The following is a 22,589-nucleotide window of genomic DNA, read 5'->3' on the forward strand; positions in this document are numbered from 1 at the left end:
CACCATCAGATATCTGTAATACTGAAGATCCTCAACTAAATCCTTGTTTATATCAACAGAGTGACCCCTTTTGTGATGGGAGGCTACTCTGAATGTACAAGGTAGTGTTGATCCATCGTGTCTGATCATCAATACCTCCTTGTCATTAGCCAATCAAACTGATGGAGCAGTTCAATATCCTGTCATCACAGAGCTTTACATTCTGTGTCGCATTTAATGAGTCATCATTAACAGGGCAGTAATATTGTTTTGTGGGAACCCATAACCGCATACATCGGAGTCAGACAAAACTAACATACAGTCATGTTCAAACACATTTAGGAATCTAATTCAGATAAATTTGGTTGAGGTAGTCCTGGACATGTTGATTTTCTCACATTCATCTAATGACGGCAATTAACTTCACATCCAGTGGAGTTATAATGGTGGCCATAGGTCACACTATGTGGGATAGTCAACTCACCACTACGAAAATGTTTGGGGTTTTGTTTATATGTTTATTACTTATTCTTGTTTAATGCTATAGGTATGACTATTCAAAACATGTGACACTTCTGTATAATTAGGTCAGGGCAAGATGAAATCAGTGATTGATGTAATAAGCAAAATTCTTACTGAGGTGGAATGTACTGACACAAAATCAGAATATATTTAGGCACAATGGAAATTATTACAAGCACAGTGTGGAATGATTTTATTCTGACATTGACAAACGGTTTTCCATAAATGTATCAGTATAGTAATCACACCCGAGGAAACTATGGATATTATAATCTATTAAGTGGCTGTGAGTGAGTATGTTATTATGCAACTTTTGGCAATATCAAAGTGAGGGACACCAGAAATGGGCATTTCATTTGTTCCAATGTAGGGATTGAACCTGGGTCTTTGGCATGATAAGCAAATGCTTTAACCACTAGACTGCCCTCTTGCCCCCATAAGTGTCTGTGATACTCATCAAAAGCCATGATTCTATGTTTGTTTTGACACTGTATATATTACTGTGAGTTTAGTTTTATACTTCACTCGGCAATATTACAGCTATATGACGGTATTTTAAGTGATATACGACTGAATGACCGAAGCAGTGACAGCAAAACATGTCTACATAGGGTTTATCCTGATTTTCCAGTGCTGATGATCCATCGATTGTGAGGATGTATCTGTTAATGAGGGGTCTGAGAAAGGCCAGACAACTTGTGTGGTGTTGGAATATCCTGTGTGGTATTCAGTGCTCTATGGATGTGTGGTTTTGATCAAGCTTGTGTTCAGGGCTGAAGAAAGTGTTTCATTAGCAGTATAAACCAAATATAGACCCTGTTACATACACACTAATAGTCAGACAACTACTTCAAGATGAACTCAAGGTGTTTGTGTTGGAACTTCAAAGATGAGGTATATTTATGGTGTTGATGTATTTTCTATTTTGGATTTTTAAGAAAAGAATATTTTTTTCTAAGCTATAATTAGGTTATGTGGTATTGTATATTGTACATTATTGATTTACATAAAAGCCAAAGTCTTTAGAAACGTTTCATGGTAGCACTTATCAAAACAATTCAAAACAATATTTTTGTTCATTTTTTTCATTGAATTTCTGTACCTCAACTTTTAACAAGTTTATGCCTTATCTTACCATGGGCTAGTGAGGTAAATATAATGTTAACTAAAGGCCAAGGTTCAAACCTCGACATTGGGATGATGTGCTAAGCCCATTTCTACTATGAGTGAGGTTAGTTTTACGCCACACTCAGCAATATTCTAGCTATATGGTGGCAGTCTGTAAATAATCAAGTCTGAACCAGACAATCCAACCGAGTCAACGAGCCTGACCACCCGATCCCTCTTGCAACGAGCATGTGTTACTGAAGATCAATATTCTACCTCCTGGGTGATTTCTGCTGTGATGTTGGTAAAATATTGCTAAAAGCAGCAATCACACTCACTTAACTCAGCTCTAGGTTATGTGGTTTAGAAACATGGCAGTATAAATACCAAGAAAAGACTCTGATGTTTCAAGTTTGTTTTGTCGGTTCATCACCTGTGAAATATAAGCATTGCCTCCTCCTGTGCATGGAGGGGATTCTCAGCCATTAGAGATGTTAGGATGGTTGTTATGACATAGTGTTCAAAGAGGCAGAATACAAGGTGATATACTCCATAATGACTTGGCTCAATGCCAGTAGTTGGACAGTTTTAACATGTGTCAGAGCTGGTAAAACACCACCAATTCTTTAAGCTGGATAAGGCCGATTATTCTTCAAGACTAAACATTGTGTTTTTCTCATATATTGTGTCTGTTTAGCTTGTTGTGATTGAAAGTTATTTTTAACATAGAAAACAATTTTTTTGTTGAGAATAGTTTTGTTGAGAAATAATTTCTGAAAGTTGGAGAAAACATGAAAGTATACGTAGTTTCCAGGTTGTGTGGAGCAGAAGATATATAATTGTTATGGTATCATAAACTTTTTAACTTCTTAGAAAATACATAAAGTAATGATCGAATATATTTTGTGTTTCTTTAACTTAGTCTACTTCCATTTTCTCCATATTCTTGCCTTATATGTAAGTGGACATCAGTGTGTTGCTCTGTTTTAGTCCTAAACTTAATATATATACCCATCTGCCAAACCCTAACTCTGTGCCTAAAATACAGCAATTCTAAATTTCCCATAAATTTCTCATCTGGGCTTAATTTATATTCAGCTGAGATCTCTGCTTCTTTCAAGAATATTGATCCATAGATTCTTTGCAAGGTTCGATTCCCCACATGAAATCCCGGTCTTGAAATATGTGGAATATTGCTAAAGCCATTGTAAAGTAGTACTCACTCATTCTCTCTCTCTCTCACTCACTCACTGGCACTTAAATATGTGATTGAAATTTCTCACAAGGGGATATTGCATGAGAAATCACTAGAATATTTCATCTATCATGAAATCACTAGAATATTTCATACGTTCATATGTGAACTTTTGTCACCTTCACCCATAAAGCTACTCACGTATCATGAAAACCCATCTCATTGACTATTCATGCTTGCAAGAAGTTAAAATTTGAATGAAAAAAAGTTGTCCTGTGAGCTTCAGTATCAGGTGAGCTATTATCACAAATCATGGTAAGTACCCGGTTTTCTTGATTCAAATAATCTGGATCATGTAGACTGTGTTGAACAAATATGATTTGTGAGAAGTCAGTACTTAGAATGTGATGTGGTTGACACGTATTATGATGTCTGGTTTAAGGACAGGCATTGTCAACAAAATGTCAAAAAATGACATGTAAAGCAGAAAGATCAACATTTTGTGTTGCTGTAGGGAGCCAATAATAGACATTACCTTATATGTCATCTATTGTTTACAAACAAAACACCATGACTTGTTAAATGGTGGAAATTGATACCTGTTTTGAGGAAAAAAGTATTTGGGAGTTTGCCAACAATTTCACAGACAGTGTACAATGCTGTTTTTACCATATTACTGAACAGATATGTTGAACGTTTAAACCCTTTTGATCTTACCGTGACAATTGTGTATTTCATGGTTGTGTTTGTGATAAATGATTTTATTCAATATTAAATTAAACTGAATTAAATTAAGTTAAATTAGTGGCAGGAAAGTTAAAGAACATACTTGCTGTGTATGTGATATGCATACCTTTCTGTACCACTGTAGATGTGGGGTGGAAGTTGTGGGGGTAGGGGTGGCGATAGCAGTACTAGAGGTATTTGTTGGGGTGGAGTGATAGTACTGGAGGGGAGAGAGGGTAGTAGAGAGTAGTAGCAGGAATAATATTAGTAGTGGTGGTAACATTGAGGTGGCAGTACTACTCGTGATGCTATTAGTAGTAGGAGTCGTCATTGTGGAAAAGTAGCAGGAGTTGTCATTGTGGAGAAGCAGTAGCAGTCGTCATCGTTGAGAAGTAGTAGGAATCGTTGCAGTTGGGAAGGTTGTAGCAGGTGTGGTGGTGGTGGTAGTGGTAGTAGTAACAGCAGCAGTTGGGAGGGTTGTAGCAGGTGTGGTGGTGGTAGTAGTGGTAGTAGTAACAGCAGCAGTTGGGAGGGTTGTAGCAGGTGTGGTGGTGGTAGTAGTGGTAGTAGTAACAGCAGCAGTTGGGAGGGTTGTAGCAGGTGTGGTGGTGGTAGTAGTAGTAACAGCAGCAGTTGGGAAGGTTGTAGCAGGTGTGGTGGTGGTGGTAGTGGTAGTAGTAACAGCAGCTGTTGGGAGGGTTGTAGCAGGTGTGATGGTGGTAGTAGTAACAGCAGCAGTTGGGAGGGTTGTAGCAGGTGTGGTGGTGGTGGTAGTAGTAACAGCAGCAGTTGGGAGGGTTGTAGCAGGTGTGGTGGTGGTAGTAGTGGTAGTAGTAACAGCAGCAGTTGGGAGGGTTGTAGCAGGTGTGATGGTGGTAGTAGTAACAGCAGCAGTTGGGAGGGTTGTAGCAGGTGTGGTGGTGGTGGTAGTAGTAACAGCAGCAGTTGGGAGGGTTGTAGCAGGTGTGATGGTGGTAGTAGTAACAGCAGCAGTTGGGAGGGTTGTAGCAGGTGTGGTGGTGGTGGTAGTAGTAACAGCAGCAGTTGGGAGGGTTGTAGCAGGTGTGATGGTGGTAGTAGTAACAGCAGCAGTTGGGAGGGTTGTAGCAGGTGTGGTGGTGGTGGTAGTAGTAACAGCAGCAGTTGGGAGGGTTGTAGCAGGTGTGGTGGTGGTAGTAGTAACAGCAGCAGTTGGGAGGGTTGCAGCAGGTGTGGTGGTAGTAGTAACAGCAGCAGTTGGGAGGGTTGTAGCAGGTGTGGTGGTGGTAGTAGTGGTAGTAGTAACAGCAGCAGTTGGGAGGGTTGTAGCAGGTGTGGTGGTGGTGGTAGTAGTAACAGCAGCAGTTGGGAGGGTTGTAGCAGGTGTGGTGGTGGTGGTAGTAGTAACAGCAGCAGTTGGGAGGGTTGTAGCAGGTGTGGTGGTGGTGGTAGTAGTAACAGCAGCAGTTGGGAGGGTTGTAGCAGGTGTGGTGGTGGTAGTAGTGGTAGTAGTATCAGCAGCAGTTGGGAGGGTTGTAGCAGGTGTGGTGGTGGTGGTAGTAGTAACAGCAGCAGTTGGGAGGGTTGTAGCAGGTGTGGTGGTGGTGGTAGTAGTAACAGCAGCAGTTGGGAGGGTTGTAGCAGGTGTGGTGGTGGTAGTAGCGGTAGTAGTAACAGCAGCAGTTGGGAGGGTTGTAGCAGGTGTGGTGGTCGTAGTAGTGGTAGTAGTAACAGCAGCACCAGGAATGCTGTTGCAGTAGTTGTAATACAGTCTGTACCAGCAGTAGCTTTGTTTATAATGTTTGCGACATCACAGCTGTTATATGTCTAGCTTCCATGTGTACAGAGTGACCTTGACATATCCACGCACATGTTCTAGCTTGGGTTCACACACACCCCAAAACATAAACACACATAAAATAACATTTCAAAAGGATATATGCAAAATTGTTCAGATACTCAATCAAATACACTGCACTCCGTGTCTTTAACTTCAAGCTATGTAAACTGCATCTGTCAAAATATAATTTTAACTCACAGAATGTTTTCCTTATGTTAACAGCTTCAAAATTAATTGAGATGATTTAGGTTTCACATTTGAAAACTGATATCCTCCAGGATATGATGCAGTGTTTGTTTGTGTACATGTCCCAGACAGGAAGACTAAAACTGAATGTTAAGTCTATGAATCTGTTGTAAGTCTCTCCATGTAATTGGCAAGTCTATGCCTACAATTATCCACAGATGCCAACAAGTATAACTTGTTGCTATTAGTCATATGTTGTATAGATTATAACTGATACAGATTTACTTAGAGACTCAAGTCTATGCATGTTCTTCTATCGATGTACACATAGTCTGTCGTACAGACCCTGAAGTATATATATCCAAGAAAGACCACGCAAGTCTAGAAAATGTGGCATGTCTAGATTTCCTTAGCTTCAGGAAATGAAGAAAGTCTCAGGGCTACATTTCATTATACTTTATTCACTATGAACGTTTTCTTAGTAAAATATGTTCATTTCAGAGACTAGCTCTTAGTCTAATGTACACAGAACTTCGGGTCTTCTGTGTTCTGTGAAACATCACAGAACATACCAGTAAATGTGGTGACCAAGGACAGTGCCATCTGTGTGTGTCTCCATGTGTCATTAAACATCTGTTGAGGACAGGACCTGGTTGCTATGCATGTTGCGCTCATTCAGAAAGTCACTAGTCTTGCTTCATGTCCCCCGAATGATGCATCTGCGGATGTGTGGCAGTTCTGCCTTATAATTAGCCAATATATATGTAGATGTACACTAGCAGTAGAAGGAGGTCAGTGGATGGGGACAACTGATTCTTTTTATCTATGAAATGTGGGAATTATCATTTCAACTATTGATCACTTTCTTAGAGACTTGCACAAGTCTTTGGACACGTTAATGTCATCACTGTTGTTTTTGAAAGGGAAACTTTGTTGAAGTCATGAGAAAAATCTGATTCAGACACTATATGACCAAGACTTTACTTTTGCTATTGATTTTATGAGGGAAAGCCTTGGCTAAAGGAATGGCAAATCTGCATGTATGGAAAGATGTTTTGTGTATTTGAAATTCAGTTTAAAGTATAATGAGTGCCATGTTTTTTCTTGTCTCAGCTTGTCTTAGCTGATATCAAATATGTAAATGTCTTTTTCAAGAGGGGTAAATTCAATTCCATTTTCAAGGAAGGAATTTATAGATTCAGTCTTAAACTGTTTTGTCTTGCATGTTACAGTAAAGGCCATTTTATGAACTTATTGCAAGCAATTAAAGATAGGGGTGGTGGACTAGAGGATAAAGCATTTGCTTGTCATGCCGAATAATCAGGTTTGATTTCCATCACTGGTACACCATTTGAACCCATTTCTGCTGTCCCCTGCCATGATATTGCTGGAATATTGCTAAAAGCAGCGTATAACTGAAGTCACTCAATCACTAATTGAGGATGGAATAGTCTTGGATTGTGATATCAGATCAAGTTTTCAGTTATAACTCTGACCACTCAAATTCAATCAGTCACCCTATTTTCAATGTAACTGGAGTCTTTTTTTTTTTGTCTTTTTTTTTGTCAAAACAAAGTTTGAATAGGAAGTGCCACCTCCTATCACATTCTGGTATCTGGTGTGGTGGAAGCCCTGCTGCACATAGAAAACTGGTGAGGTGTAATTAGTGTTTACTGTAGTGCCACTGCTGGTGTTAGATGTAGCAGGTAATTAGTGTAAAGTGTCAGTTGCAAGATTTCTTGGTGCTTCTACCAACTTTCTTTGGCATGATTTAACAAATGTTAAATTACTAAACCCCTTACAAGCTTCACATTTCTCTAAAACAGTCTTCTTACATTGTTGCTAATCAACACTGATTAGTTTCAACACAACTTTTTGAGGTGGCAAATTGACATTTCCAATTTACCTCTGTTGAAAAAGTAATTTATTTAAAGGAATAATGTGCAGAGAGACCATTGCCTGCTGGGTACTCCTCTGAAGACGTCACAGAGTGCTGCAGCTCCTCAGGCTCTGAAGTCAGCGCCAATAAACAGTTCCTTCTCCGTTAGCCTATCTCTCACTTTCTCTCCTGGCAGTGGGAGGAAAAGCAATATGTAGAACTCTTATTCTCTGGAGAAGCAAAAACACATGTTGAGTGGGAGGCGGTGGTTCCAGTCTGTGGCGGGAAATCTTGCCAGAAATTGTGAATGACTTCATCGAGCTTGTTAATTCATGAAGAATGTAATGGCGTAACCTGTGATGTCATTGTGGCTACAAGAGTGCTCCTGTTCATAAATATCTTCATTTGTGTCATTTGACTGAGAAGAGATAAAAAGCTGTAATCTGAGTCTCATGGAAGTGTTGTCACACTTCAGTCAGTTTCCTGTGGACCCACACATTCTGGCGCGACTTTCTGTGTTTGTGTTTCTGGGAAAAACTCTGATCTATATTCAAGCGAATGTGCTCTTATGGGCAGAGGTAAGGAGGTGTCATGTTATCATTAGAGTTTCAGTGATGTATTGTTGTTCATGTTGATCTTTGTGTTAACACCAGGGAACACAAGATAGAATATACAAACTAGAGTAGCTCTGTCATTGTTTACACAACACTGACTTAAATTCATTGTCCACTTTTGTTTTCCACAGTCTTCTGGTTACTAATTTGAATGAAAGCTGTGTGTTACAGAACACTGTTTTCTTACTCTCGAATATTCATAACAGTAAAACAACAATCAGATCATGTAATGCTTGGTCTTTACTGTTAGGGGCCATTTTTAACATGGCTTAAATGATGTATATTACTAAATCAGTTTATGGTTTATTATCTCATGTACAGAAGGGTGATGATATTGGAATTTCCTTATTTATTAGGAACCCCTGCCAAAAGTGGTGACTGTATAATTCCAATTTTGTCATGAACCTTTGTTTATGAATCACTATCAAATCATCATGGCACCCAGTGTTCAGGAAAAAGTAAACACATTCTTCCCTGTTGGTGGTTCTGGTCACAAACAAATGCAAAGTCAAATTGTCTCCTTGAACAAAAACATGTGAATACCTGTTTCAGACTGAGATAAGAAAAAGCATTGATGATCATTTTAGTTACTGATATTTAGTTACTGATATTGTTAAATTTGGAACTATTCCCTGTCTCATTCATTCTGGTGGAGAGCACTTTTTCACTCTGAATCCTTATTAGATCAAAGACTCGTGAAGGTCCATATTAAAATATTGGCCTCTAGTAACTCATGCTTTTCATTATTTTTAAGGAGGCTACGAACGAGTCAGACTCACTGACTTGGTTGACACATGTCATTGGTTCCCAGTTGTGCAGATCGCTGCTGCTGCTGTTGATCACTGGATTGCCTGGTCCAGACTCGATTTTTTACAGACCAATGCCATACATCTGGAATATTGCTGAGTATGGCATAAAACAAAGCTCATTCACTAATAAATCTAAACAAGGAACATATGAAGCAGCCCCTCTTGGTAGGTAGGTCGGAAGGATGAAATCTGCCATTTCATGGTTATCGAACATTAAAGTGTTAATTTGGACAAATTGTGTTTTAGATAAATAAGGCCCAATTCCCACTATCTAAGAGAAAATTATAATTGGTGAGCCCATTAGATAGTGGACATTTTCAGCGTGCCTTGCATTTGATTCTCATCATGTACAGCATATGAATTCATTCCCATATTTAGAGACTAAAAGTAGCGTAAGATCATTTCTTTTTCTTTTTTTTTGACATACTCATTTATGATAATCACTGACTAAATCTGACTCTCTCATACAATTGCCAGTTTAGAATTAAATGAAACTATAACTATCATAATCATGGCGAATGTTGATTGTGGCATTTTTATTGTTTTCAGACAAGAAACCAAAGCCACCACCTATTAAAAAAAACCAATTGAATATTGAAATACACTTGTTTGAATTTGTGTAAGAAAATATTGATGCCATAAAAATATAAAAGTGCTAGCTGAAGATCATTTCATATTATAAGCATCAAGTAATGCCAAATGATCTAAGGACACACTCAGAGAAATTCCTGATCAAACTGTGTGGGCTTCAGATTTTCTATGACAGTGTATACATAAACATCTTCATTGTGTTCAATAAATGTTTCCATGAACCATCTGTATAGGGTAATGGTGTTTAGTGTTTTCATACACAGCAATTGTAAACCTATTTGGGTAGATTATCCTGGAGGGCCCTTATTGTAATCTTAGCGTGACCTAAGTAAGATCTACTGCTTCACCTTCAATGAACAAATGGCAGCATGTTTGTTCTGAAGCACCTTGTAGGCTGTATATCTTATCATTGTGGCATGTTGGAAGGAACCTGACATCAAACCACTGCCCTCAACTCACAGGCTAGATGTTTGATAAGTTTGAAGTAGTTTGATTTTGCTTTTCCTTACAGAGCTTTTAAGCTGCTGTTGATACCTTCATTGCTGTATGTGACTTGAAACCCTCCTCTCAAAAAAAAAAAATTGAATTACTTGGATGCACTTTTTGTAAGCTATCAGAGCACTGACTCAATAAAAGTCTTCCTGACATTGCTTGATGGAAACATTTGTTAAATCTGGATTTATGCTTTCATAGTAAGTAGTACCTGTCAGGTAGAGTTATTGTACACTTGTTCAAGTGAATTTGAATACCATGAGTTATATTTAGTTGTAACAGATACAGCAATACCCTGAAGAGGTAACTTCTTCAATGCAAAGTAGTGTTGACTAAAGAGAAAAGTCTCATGACCCATTTAAAAATTGTTTGTGTGCTAATTCATTTCTCTATCTCTAGTTGACAATACAGATGTTCAGATGTATCTTTAATGTTATCTTGATCAGCTGATTGAAGAATGGAATGTAGATGGTGCCATTCTGATGGTCCTGAAGATGAGAAATGTCCTGTTTCTTTGTACATGTCATGAGTTCAGACAAAAGCCACAATGAGCCAATAAATAAGTTTTGAGTAGCAGGAGATTTAATCTATGGGACTTTTATTATCTTATGGCTTTACTTAAACATACCAGGGTAAATCTATATCCATATGATATCCTTCTTCAGTGTACTTTTCCCACACTAGATACAATGCTGGAAGCACATCATTACCAAGTTCAGTGGATCAGTGTTCTCAGCCCCCTGGGGAGAATACAACTGATGCTCTCTTTCATAACCTGAGGGAGTCTAGACTTGCCTCATGTAGGGTTTTAGCATTGCAGGGAGGGTTAGGCATTAGGGAAAATAATGTTGTTCAGGGAGTGTGAGACAAACTTCACCCTGATGAAGGAAATGTAACCTAACCATCCTCACAGGTTGCATTTGTCCAGAAATAGGCTTGGTTCTTTCTGACAACACAAGGACACTCTAGTGTTTAGCAATTTATATGTTTGAGGTAGTGTTTTGTTCCTGTCTCTCTGTTGTCTCGATGGCGTAACCCAATCTTAGTCTAGCCATCACATGGCAAGCACAATGGAGAACAAACAACTCCAGGGAAGAAATCCTAACCTCTTCAACAACTCACGTTCATCTCAACCTAAAACAAATGATTATTTCTTCTTTGTATGTCATGTGTCACCCATATTTAAGATACGACATTGTTTACCAAATTTCAAGGTACATGACTCCTCCCAGACTGAGTCTTGGTACCAAGCCCTAACTCCAGACAGCGCATATTTCAGTAATGCTCTCTACCTGCCAACACAAAGTGCTCAAGGAAGGGTTGGTCTGTCCAAATACCCTCCCACATATTCAGGATGTGCTGTGTTCTGCAGGCTTAGTACTGGATGACGATGGTGTTTATTTTAAATGTTGAAGGATGGTCAACATTCTTAAATTTTTGTGAAACTGAAGTACTGTTTTCAATAACTATATCATATAACAATGTGTTTTACATAGTGTTTGTGTGTGTGTGTCTGTGTGTCTGTGTGCCTGTCTGATCCTACAACTGGTATAATACTCCACATCTTCTGTCTGTCCGTCTGTCTGTCTGTCTGTCTGATGCTACAATATATAATAATATAATATAATACTGCACATCTTCAGTCTGTCTGTCTGTGTGTCTTTCTGCCTTTCTGCCTGCCTGCCTGTCTGTCTGATCCTACAACAGGTGTAAATCACTGCTGGCTGAAGAGATGTGAATTTCTTATTCTGTTTTAGCAATATTTCCAAGTGTACTTGTGTCTTGTGTTTTTATCACTGCTATATTAACTAGTCTTAAATCAATGTCGGCTTGTTCTCAAGAGTTCAGTATGGCAGCTACCATTTTCTTTACACAACTGGTTTTGTATGTTTCATCAGATGCTCCAGGAAACCATCTGTTCAAGGCATCATTACGTATAGACCTTGTCCTCTCCTGACCTTAACTGACCAGTGTACCGATACCAACACAACTGTTTAAATATGGGTAGAATCTGTATGTATTTATGGCTGTAGGAAGCAGATGTGACTATTTATGAGGGCATTTGTATGGGAATATACTGTGGTCAGTTCAGGTGATAGACAGATGTGTTTGAAGAGGGAAGTGTTTGCAAATAAACATCTGGATAATATGGATGTTTTCGTTTGAAATAGGTTCCTGATTTGAAAATCTGGCAGAAACCTGTACATCCTTCACAGAGAATCCATATTAAATAGATTGATTTTGTTTGTTTTAATTAACAGAAATAATAAAACATATTGAAATGAGAGTATAATACGAATGAATTCATTTTAGCCATATGTTGAATCATGTAGACAGTGGAATTTTAGTTCAGTTGTATTATCAAACAGCTTGAAGATAGAAACTAGAACTGATTATGTGCTGCATCGCTCCTGATCTTGATTATTCATAGAATTTGAATGTCTGTTGAATATTCACTTGATGGTAAAGGTATTACATTTCTCATCAACAAAGAAGTTGATGTCTTAGGTTTTCGTTTCATCTGAAGAATTATTATTAAAAATTGTTTTTGTCTCTAGCTATCAGATCGCAATGACTGGATCATAGATGAAGGAAACTGGGTTGATGTTGTATAGAATTCTTTTCTGTAATCCTTCTGATAAGTATGTTTGCAAGAATTTCTTAAAGGGGGATGTTGATATTGTAGTATACATAGAACAGGTGTCTGCCTATAATCTACATGCTTAACACCATGTTCTCTAACTTTTTCAGATGAGTGAGTATAGGTTAGATGATACATTTATTGCTTAGCATTCCATCAAGAAACAGTAGCAATTTTCTATAAACTACAAGTTTGAACTGAGTAGTTACAAACATATGGAAATATGGATACACAAATGATATACATTCCAACAGGTTATCATTTGTAGTATAATCACATGGAAACAATATAAGGTAATACACAAAATTAATTTAAAATTGTAAATGTCATGACATGTTTTAGAAATAGTTTCGGGATTTCTGTCGTAATAAAAATTGTTAAAAATAGTTCTTCTCTAGAAAGTGTAGCAAAAATTTTATCATGAAAAAGCAATGGTTGTAGAAGTGATTCCCTTTCTTTGTTATACTTGGTACAAGATATCATGTAGTGTTGTTCATCTTCTAGGACATTGCACATTTCACTGAGACATTGTACTCATGGGGTTGCAGGTTTTGTATATTTGCAAGAATTTCTTTAAGGGGTTGTTACCATGGTATAGGTATAAGAGGTGTCTTATCTATTGTGTACAAGTTGAACAGAATGTTGTGTTATTTCTTCAGATAGTGTATTTCCAAGATTTGATTGAATAAAGGTGTTACTGTGCAGAGATGGCACTGATATACATGGAGTGAGTATCAGTTAGCAGGTGCTCCTGCCAGCCTTGACCCAGATCAGAGTCTGTTGTGCCTCATTAGGGTCAGTACTGAATATCAACAACTTGGGAAACATACCTTGGGAAGGAAATAGACAGAAGGTAAATTGAGAAAAGTGCTGGAAGAAATGGCTGAATGTAGCATTTAATGGACTCAAATTGTTCCACATGCCTCTGATTTGCTGTTTAGGAAACTGCAGTTGTAGAAATACTAAAATGCAAATTTGGTAAACGTGGTTTTATCACAATTTTCAGATAGATTGCTACACTACTACGTGATCTAGTCATATTTTTTCACCATGGTTTTGTCTTTTTTTACTGAGTGATTGAGAGAGTTAACATTTAAATCGCATTAGAAATAGTTAAGCCACATCATGACTATGAAACCTGCAGATTGAAAAGATCATGAATTATGTGTGAAGCCATGATGGTGACTTTTGTCCTATCATGAATGTGCCTGATTACTTCACATATTTTGCCATATAATTATTATGATGATTTAGAGCCAAAATTATGACCCTTCTACAAGTAGGTGACTTATTTGTTAAAGTTATGCAATTATATTCCTTGTGTCTCTTCTGGAAGTTGATAATTTGTCCCAGAGGTGTGAGTGTTCAGTAATCACACTGCCCGATCCTTCTTCAAATTTTGACATGAATAGACAATGTAGAACCTGTTCCTTGTGGCCATGGCAGAAATTCACTACTCATTCAACATGCTCTGTTTTGTGCAGTATTGGGTAACCTGAAAAATGAAAATTGAGTTCAAAATACTTCAAAATGTTCAAATGCAACCACTGCAGATATTCTTGCCTACCTGTGCAGAAAGAGATTATATAATCTTACAAGGCAGTACAGTTCAGTATTAGTATGTCAAGAAACATCAACAGTAACACTAGATTGTCTGTTCGTATCAAATTATTTACAAACTGAAATATTTCTGACAGCAGCATTAAACTAATATCAAACAAATGTTGAAATCCAATCGAAAACATTTCTAAGTGATTAACCAATAATTAGAAATTCACACCAAAGCAGTGATCCATGCTAATATATGAGAAGGGAACAGCAAAACCAAATGCAGTCTCTTGCAATGCCACAGTGATGAATAGTTCAATGTAGTTTCTCTTGCAGACAACTTTATATTATGTATCAAGGGAAAGTTTAACAAATCTTGAAATGTTTTAATATTTCAGGCAATAAATGCTAATCTGGCTAATGTGTGGCAGTCAGTTCAAGTTACTTAGTAAAACTCTTTCATCTAGTGCTGATGGTACACTCACTCACTAACTCACTCAAGGTACAGCTTTTTGGCCTTGACCTGTTACTTGACCTTATGAGTTGTGAGTATGAGGTCAGCGCTGTGTAAACTGTAATGGGGTTCTGATGGCCATTAGTTGCCACTTGTTGAAGACAGTATAATGGCTGAGCATTCTTGGAATCATTCATGGAATCGGTTAAGTGGCAGGATAATTACTGGTGATGAATCCCTGCTTTTAGGACCTGTCTGTAGCTCCTGATCGTTATACCAACAGAACTAGGAATCATGAACTGTCTTTCATTCTATTCACATAATGATTCATATAATACTTGACAATGATGCGCTGCCACAATTTCAACACAAAAGTCTAATAGTCAAGGTCTAAAACTGAACATAACAGAGCTATATTAAGAGTGGTGTTATAGTGAGGAAATGTGGTATAGAAAGGTAATAGGAATAATATCAGTTCTGTTAAATAGAGGAAATGATTGGAAAGATATAACAGACGCTTACATAATGCAGGATAGAGGCAGGTCAGTAAACATGAGTGGTGCAGTTCATGGATAATGTAATATATTTAAAATGATTGTAGAAAATGAATCTTCATATATGTCCATGAACCAGTCAGCAATAATGACGTAGTTATCATTAAAGCTATGCATGTCTTTGATTTCCTTGAGTTTTTGACAATGTGCGTCCAAACAAGATGATCTCAACAAACTGTTGGGCAACACAGTGCAGAACCAAAGCACAAAAACTATCACTCAAGTATTCTCTCTTTTTATGACTTTGCTGACAAACATATGTTTGAAAGGATGCCAAGAACAATTTCAAAATATTTTTGAAAGCAAACTTTGCTGAGCTTTCACAATTTATTGCCATTAACCTCAAAAGCAATATTTGAAAAAACTTTGAACTGCCACATGTGTGAGACCTAGGGGAAGGCATGGTGCACTGGATGGCCATGGTTGTCTTTGGAGACTGTGACATGTTGGTAGTGATTAAAGGTCTCAAGTAGTGAATGAAGATTTTGGGTAGTTCTTGTGAAGTGAATGAAGATCTTGTGAAGTAGATGAGGGATTTGTGAGTAAAGGAAGACCTTGCAAAGTAAATTAAGGTTGTGTAATAAATGAAGGCCTTGTGTAGTGAATGAGGATTTTGTGACATGAATTAAGCTAATTAGTGGGGAGTGACTAAGTTTGTGCAGCTTGAACAGTACTACCATGTTTTTTTCAGGTGAAGAACTGATTTGCCTTTATAAGTGTTTGTAATGGGTTCAACAGCCAACCTGATGGTGAACACGTGGCATCATCACTACATGTCTTTGATAATTGTTCCTAAACACATGCGCTCATACAATGGAGATCTTATATAAATATGAAAATGGTATTTTTATTAGTAATCACCTCATGTTTACTGAATGGGTGGGAACAAGGATGGCACATGTCATACAAGTTTGCTTGTTGATGAAAGCAGTGAGGTGTTTATTGAAACTAAGGATCACATGTAGGTTCAGTCTTGTATTCTAATCTCTCAGACAGCTCATCCTGACAAAACTAGGGGTGATAACTGGACAGCAAGTTGCTTTTGCTAATAAAATGGTTCAGTCTGTCTGTCCTGAGGTCACAGAATACATGACACCTTTTAGACTCAATGCTAAACTTAACAAATTTCTGCTTAATCAGTGTCATTGCAACAGTCAAATACAGAGTTCTGTGCCTTAAGAAAGATCATTATAACCAGTAATTGCTGATCCATAACACTGTCTACCAGGTAGGAATTGGACTTTAGTAGCGAAGGTTTCTTGTCAAAGGTGACCTACAGGATCACATGGTCAGGTTCAGTGACTTGCGTCATGTCATAACATCCCAGTTGATCAGTGCTCACAATCACATCACGGGATTGTCTGGTCCAGACTAAACTGATGGCAGACCACCAAAATTCAGCTGAAATATTGCTCAATACAACATTTAACACCAAACAAAACACACACAAAATACCACAGACTGCTAGAATTTCCAGTTGCCTTTGAAGGTGATAGTGCCTTGGTAAGTTCAAGTTTGTGTGTTGATGAAAGAGTAGGGTCTTTGAAGTGATGGATGCTAGTATGCCTTGGCCTCCAACCAGCATCCTGTCAGCACTCTTGACTGTACAACAGACTGGGGTGTGCTACTTATCTGTTCTGTCAGTGCCCAAAGTGTTCACATGTCAGAACTCAATGTTTGGTGCTGTCAGTATGTGTAACTTGGTCTGAAACCTTCTTCAGTCACAGGAGTTTTGTTTAATTTTGTTTTGAGAAGTGTTTCAGGACTTATGTGGTGTCAGATTAGTGTTGCAGATAACCCTAGAGTGTTGTAAGACATAGATGTTTCCATCTTTGGTGATAGGACGGGATGTGGTATTGCCAAACCTATAAACATAATCAAACTGAGATTTAGACCCATTAACACAAGTTTTTGACATTCCTAAAGGGATGTACCAACATGAGCCTCAGTTAGACAGCAATCATGGTATATGAGTAATAGAAGTGATTTCGGGGCATAATTAACACTTCAGGTGGTGTTCCAGTAGTAACATTGCTGCTAATCAGACTCAGAAATATTTTACATTGTTGCTTGACCACTTACAGATTTAAATAATTGAAATATTATTATCAGACAAGTAGACCAATATCCTTATGCTAGTAGAAGGATGGCTTTTTGTCCAAACATCTGGTATTGTGACATTACCTCAAATCGTAAATGAGTGGTGGACGATGTTGTAAAGACAGGTATGCTCCATCGTTATGGACCCATGGTCCTCATAATGCTATTGGTTAATGATTACAGTTAGTAATAGTGAAGTGTTAACACAAGTCTTCATTTGGTGTTTATTTTGCATACTGTCTTTCACAGATTATCAGCATTGCATCTTTCAGTCCCTGAACCATACTTGTTGGCCTTTTGACCATTCCTAGGATCTCTCACACTCCATGAATCATGCTATTTGCCAATAAGACCAGCTCCTACTGTAATGATGTAACTTTGATTGAGCAAGTGCACATTTTCCACACCAAATGAAATGCACATGTCATTTGGTCTCCTTTTCAGCTCAAATGTAGTTGCTTGTTTGATTAAAAGATTAATCATTGCTTCAGTATTAGGTGTGTAATGTATTATTTCATATCTTAATTTTTAAATGATGTATTGCCATTGAATAGCTGCAATATTGCTGCAATGAATTCATCTTCTCCAACTAGGGCATGTGAGTTCAATGAAGTCCCTGAAGTTCGGGGTGAGCTGCCTCACATGTGTTGGGGCTCCTTTAGGTAGAGATATATAGGTATATATTTTGTATATGCAGGCTATTTTCTGCCACTGTTTATCCATGGCACTGAGTCTTGCTGGGGTGTTTATTGAAGTGGAATTCAGTGGCCAACCAGGTTATATGAACTACAAATAGGAAACAAAAGTTTATTTTCTTTACTGTAGAGTTCCAGCTGGAGGAAATGTGTGATTGGCCATGTTCCACCGGAAACTCATTTGTTTGGATCATTGGATAGTTTTATACCCTCATTGCAATGACAATACATGTCATGTTTAGATGTTATCATGAATTTATTATGCCCAATTTGACAACCATGGAGATCCACTGAAATATATGTGGCTCCAAGTTAGATACACGTCATTGTCTCTTGAGACCAACCAGACTGTTGTTATGTTCAGGTCGACCTACGTCAGGTCAAATGTTTCTACCTGGTGCGGTAACTGAAGATGGACCCTTTCCTCTGAGAGTACGAGGTACATCCACACAACACAGAAATAGTCTTCAAGTCATTACAGAGTTTGGCACTCAGAAGTAGAGCACCTGTCAGCTATAAATATGTGTCTGAGTTCTGGTGTCTTTTTTCATGTTATTTTCTTCTTCTTGTTCTTGTTTCACACCATATTGGCAATTATTCATCATGATGTGGAACTTTACTAACTGAGCTTCTACAAACCCCCCAGTGATTGATTTTCTTAGCAATTCACATAGTGAGGTTGAGAGGGAAACGGCAAATGGTTAGAGCATTCGCTCGTCATGCCAAAGACCCTGGTTCTATTCCCCACAGGGGTACAATGTGTGAAGTCTGGTGTCCCCTAACATAATATTGCTGGAACATTGAATGAAGTGGCATAAAGCTAAACTCATTGACTCTGATTGAGATTTTATTGTTAATAGGCTTTCCTTTAGGTGGCTTAGTGTAGTATTGAATAAGAAACAAAGCACTGGAGATGTATGCATTCACCATTCAGCTACTGCAAGAATCTGTGTGAACATGTTATAAGATTATATATACCAGCAAAGGTGCACATCTTTGAAAGGAATATTCCTGTATTCTTTACACACTGCATGAAACACCCACGTTCAAAATACACTTCTAAACCATATACATACAGGTTATGGTGTCTGTTAGAATCAGATGTCATTTATTATCCTAACATTTTTGAAAAACATTTTTATGTAATATCGTTTTCACTTCCTGCGGCACTGTGCCAGGGGTTTGTGTCTTACATTATTTATATGTCTGGAGCTGTCTCTGAGTGTTTCTACCATCCCATGTCAGTGTGTGCTTAAGGTATTTACGATAGCAACACAGGAAGCGATTATCTCAACAGTGAAACTCATACAATATACATCCCAGCCAAGAGGGATGCCAGTCAGGTGGTGATGACATTACACACTGTACAGGGCTGTTTCACTATAATCTACAATGTTAAACATACCCATTGTCATATGTTATGGTCAGAAAGTCATTTCCCGTGTAAGGGGATCAGTTATATGGTTTATTTCAATTGTAGGAAGTTTAGCATTTGTTTGTCTTTTTTTGCACCTTAAAGTCTGCTACAGGGAATTTCCATTTGATGTTTCTATAATTTCCGTAGAACACTTTATATCATATTATGATGTATTGTTGATATATGGTTTATGGTTCTGCAATATTCACATTTTGGGGCAGACGTTGATGCAGAGTTGTGTCCCTTTATGCAGGATGCGATTCACTGGTTTTGTAATGGATTAGGTTTCAATGTAGAAATATTAATATTACCAATAATTATTGTACCCTTTGGGCTAAGGAAACATAAATAAACATTGAGGGTACATCAGCCCATTGTCCCCAAGGGACCAGTGAGCAATGTACTCATCTTTCTCATGTTCGTTCTGAATTGTTTGAATCAGGGGTACAAATATTTTGGTTGTTATTAGTAGATTTTGTTGACAAGAAAAAAACAGATTTAGAGTTATCTGCCTTCCATCCTGATCGGTTGTTTGATCTGTGTGTTTCAGAATGTAAGGTGTGTTTGAGCTGTGCTTGGCATGGAAATGATGACCAGCAATGTGGACAATGACTACAAGGCGCTTGAGAGGTACATCCTCAAAATACAGGTGAGTGAGTGAGGCAGTTGAGGTTTACATGGCTTTTAGCAATATTCCACTGATATCACAGTTGGGAACACTGGAAACAAGCCTCATTGTCCCCAATGTGGGAAATCAAGCTCAGGCTTAACTTCCCTCTGCCCTCTTCCCACTGCCCCATGTACATGTAGACCAGAATCTAGTGTGTGATGTAAGTCTGTGAGGAGTCTCAGTAACACCTGCCCAAATGGATTGGCTGGTCAGGCTCCATGGCCTTGTGGTGTAGATTGTTGTCAGTGTCAATGGATTCCTTGGTCCCGACTTGATTATGCACTAGTTGTCATATTAGTGAAGTATTGTAGTGTGCTACTGACAATTAACTATTAAACATCATACAAACTGAGCAGGCACAATGAAATCTTTTTGAAATGGACTTTGTGATCAGGTTTAGACAGACAACACCTCCTCAGAGTATATTCATTTCTCACTTCTTTGTGAAAATTTAATTGAAAAAGCTTAAAATAACAAAAAGTATCAAGTTTTAAGTAGGAAGTAGTAATTTTTTTGTGTTGAAGTAATGAAGGCGATGTCATCCCACCTGGTATGTCATGCGTTACACTGTGGCAGACAAGCAACATGTGCAACAGCCAGTCAAATCGCTGCCTGCTGTTAATGCCAGTTATCACTGGTGATATCTTGACAAATTCAGGAATCGGTTTTCTCACTAAGGTAGATGAAAGATAAGGTTCGTGTTAAAACTGAAACTCCAAATGAGAACCGTGTGTTGACACTTCAACATTTCCTTCCACACAAAAAATAACTCACAAAAACATGGTTTTGGGGAACACCAGACCAGGACTTTCACTGGGGTATAATTGTATTCTGTGCTTGTTGGTTAAAGATGCAAGAAGAACATGGTAAAGTTATCGTTGATAAATACCCATAGAGGATAATTTGCATTACAGATCTTGTCATGAGTGTTGAAAGTAATTATAAACATTTATCTGATTGTTTGCAAAAGTCAGATCTGAAAGTAGAGTCTTTGAAATTTCTATAACAGCTAATTAAGTATGAATACTTGCAAACATTCATTTGTGTTCAAAATGGCCTGCAATGAATCTGTTGACAGTAAGTACGAACCTGCATTTATCTAACTATATCAGCATACCAAGCACATAAGCTGAATCTTTAAAACACATGTTTTGAAACATTATTTAAATATGAATCTCATATCATTTAGGAGATACTCATATTTCTCAAAGCCGAAGTTTAGCTAAACCATTTGGGACCTGAAAAGGATATGTCCTTGATTTTGTCTTGTACTAAACACTTGGGAAAGTATCCAAAATGTTTGGTTATTTAAATGAACTTATCTTGGTGTTAAACAGGTTCCCACCATCTGCTCTCCTGTATCCCACTGTGTAAGTTTGAGATAAAGCATTAAAGATGACCTATGGTGTACCAGTATGCCAACATTGTGATATAACCACTGAAAATGTGTTACAGAACAAGAAGAAGTAATGATAACATAATAATAATAATAATCGTGGTGTCATATAGCACATCAATCCATGATTAATGCATGCTATGATCGCACATATATGTGTGTATTGAGTCATTCTAGAAAGGCAGTTTTAAATAAGTAGGTTATTAGCTGAGATTGGAAGGTGGCAATTGTTGAAGACTGTCTGAGATTGAGGGGGAGATTGTTGAAGACTGTCTGAGATTGAGGGGGAGATTGTTGAAGACTGAGATTGAGGGGGAGATTGTTGCATTGGATACATCCTGAAGAAATAGTGGCAGTATTCTACAAAGTACAAAGTATGTGCTCAATGATTATGAAGCACACAGGTGCTTGCAGACAGAAGAGTGTGTTTTAGAAAGATAATGTAATTATAGGAGGTGAAAGGTGAAAGAAGTAATGATGCAGATATGTTTTGTTGTACAAAAATTTGTTCATTATACATTGTTGACAAAATTGTTTCTGGTAACCACTGGCAAATAAGCTTAAGAGCTGCTCCTTTTTGCGATGAATACCAAATCTGTTATTATGCCAGAGGATTATTTGGAGAACTGATTCACATTCTGGGTTGTATTTTATGTATTGTGCTCCTCTTCCTCAAAGACTTTACATGTATTGAAGAGATGTTGTTCAAATGAAGTTGGATTGTTTTAATCTCTTTAAATGTTTTGATATATATTCATACACTCAAATACATGCATGTCATCATCAGTGCCAGAAGCAAGGTAAGTGTGAAATGCAGTAACTGCAGGTAACCTACATTGAACACTGATGTGTACACCAACCCATCAAGAGCACCCTTCATTAAAGTTCCAATTCAAGAAACGTGCAACATTCAATTAGTGACCAGAGATGCCCCTGGGGTACACAGCCCCATGTTGTTATGGTGGCTAATGGTATAGTAGGATGATACCATATGATGATGACCACATGGCCACTCTGACTCTTCCCCTGGTCCGCTGGCTGCCCCCAGGGTCTGATGAACTCTTGCCTCTTTGCGTCATCTTAAACCTCTCATCAACCAGGTCCTTGTACCAGTAATATCAGATGGATACTTTTCTCAGGAGTATTTATTCTTTGATGGAATTGAAAGCAGTAAGTTCTCATAGTTATTCATTTT

The 22,589-nt window shown here is 37.9% G+C and overlaps 2 protein-coding genes across 3 annotated transcripts in view; one reads left to right on the top strand and one right to left on the bottom strand.

Moving 5' to 3' along the window:
- Positions 1-3,908: 3,908 nt before the first annotated feature.
- LOC137272100 (uncharacterized) lies at positions 3,909-6,153 on the bottom strand. The gene is made up of 2 exons (XM_067804461.1): positions 6,107-6,153; positions 3,909-5,295 (listed from the first exon to the last, which is right to left on the bottom strand). The coding sequence occupies exons 1-2, from the start codon at positions 6,151-6,153 to the stop codon at positions 3,909-3,911; spliced, it is 1,434 nt and encodes a 477-aa protein (XP_067660562.1).
- A 1,338-nt stretch (positions 6,154-7,491) lies between these two features.
- The window catches only part of LOC137274572 (rho GTPase-activating protein 7-like), a 152,004-nt gene continuing 136,906 nt past the window's right edge, over positions 7,492-22,589 (top strand). The window contains exons 1-2 of one of the 2 annotated variants that reach the window (XM_067807833.1): positions 7,492-7,991; positions 19,879-19,977. In XM_067807833.1, the coding sequence (XP_067663934.1) occupies positions 19,909-19,977 (69 nt within the window). In that variant the 5' untranslated portion in view covers positions 7,492-7,991; positions 19,879-19,908. The remainder of the gene's footprint in view (positions 7,992-19,878; positions 19,978-22,589) is intronic. The other variant, XM_067807832.1, reaches the window with a different exon arrangement.

Source organism: Haliotis asinina, chromosome 2 (genome assembly GCF_037392515.1).
Source record: "Haliotis asinina isolate JCU_RB_2024 chromosome 2, JCU_Hal_asi_v2, whole genome shotgun sequence".
NCBI lineage: Eukaryota > Metazoa > Mollusca > Gastropoda > Lepetellida > Haliotidae > Haliotis > Haliotis asinina.

What these genes read in the sequence shown, in the direction of transcription:
- LOC137272100 (XM_067804461.1), bottom strand. Translation starts at nt 6,153, where the DNA reads ATGGAGACACACACAGATGGCACTGTCCTTGGTCACCACATTTACTG. An exon ending in CTTGGTCACCACATTTACTG is followed by an intron (nt 5,296 to 6,106) that starts GTATGTTCTGTG and finishes TTATAAACAAAG; the next exon opens with CTACTGCTGGTACAGACTGT.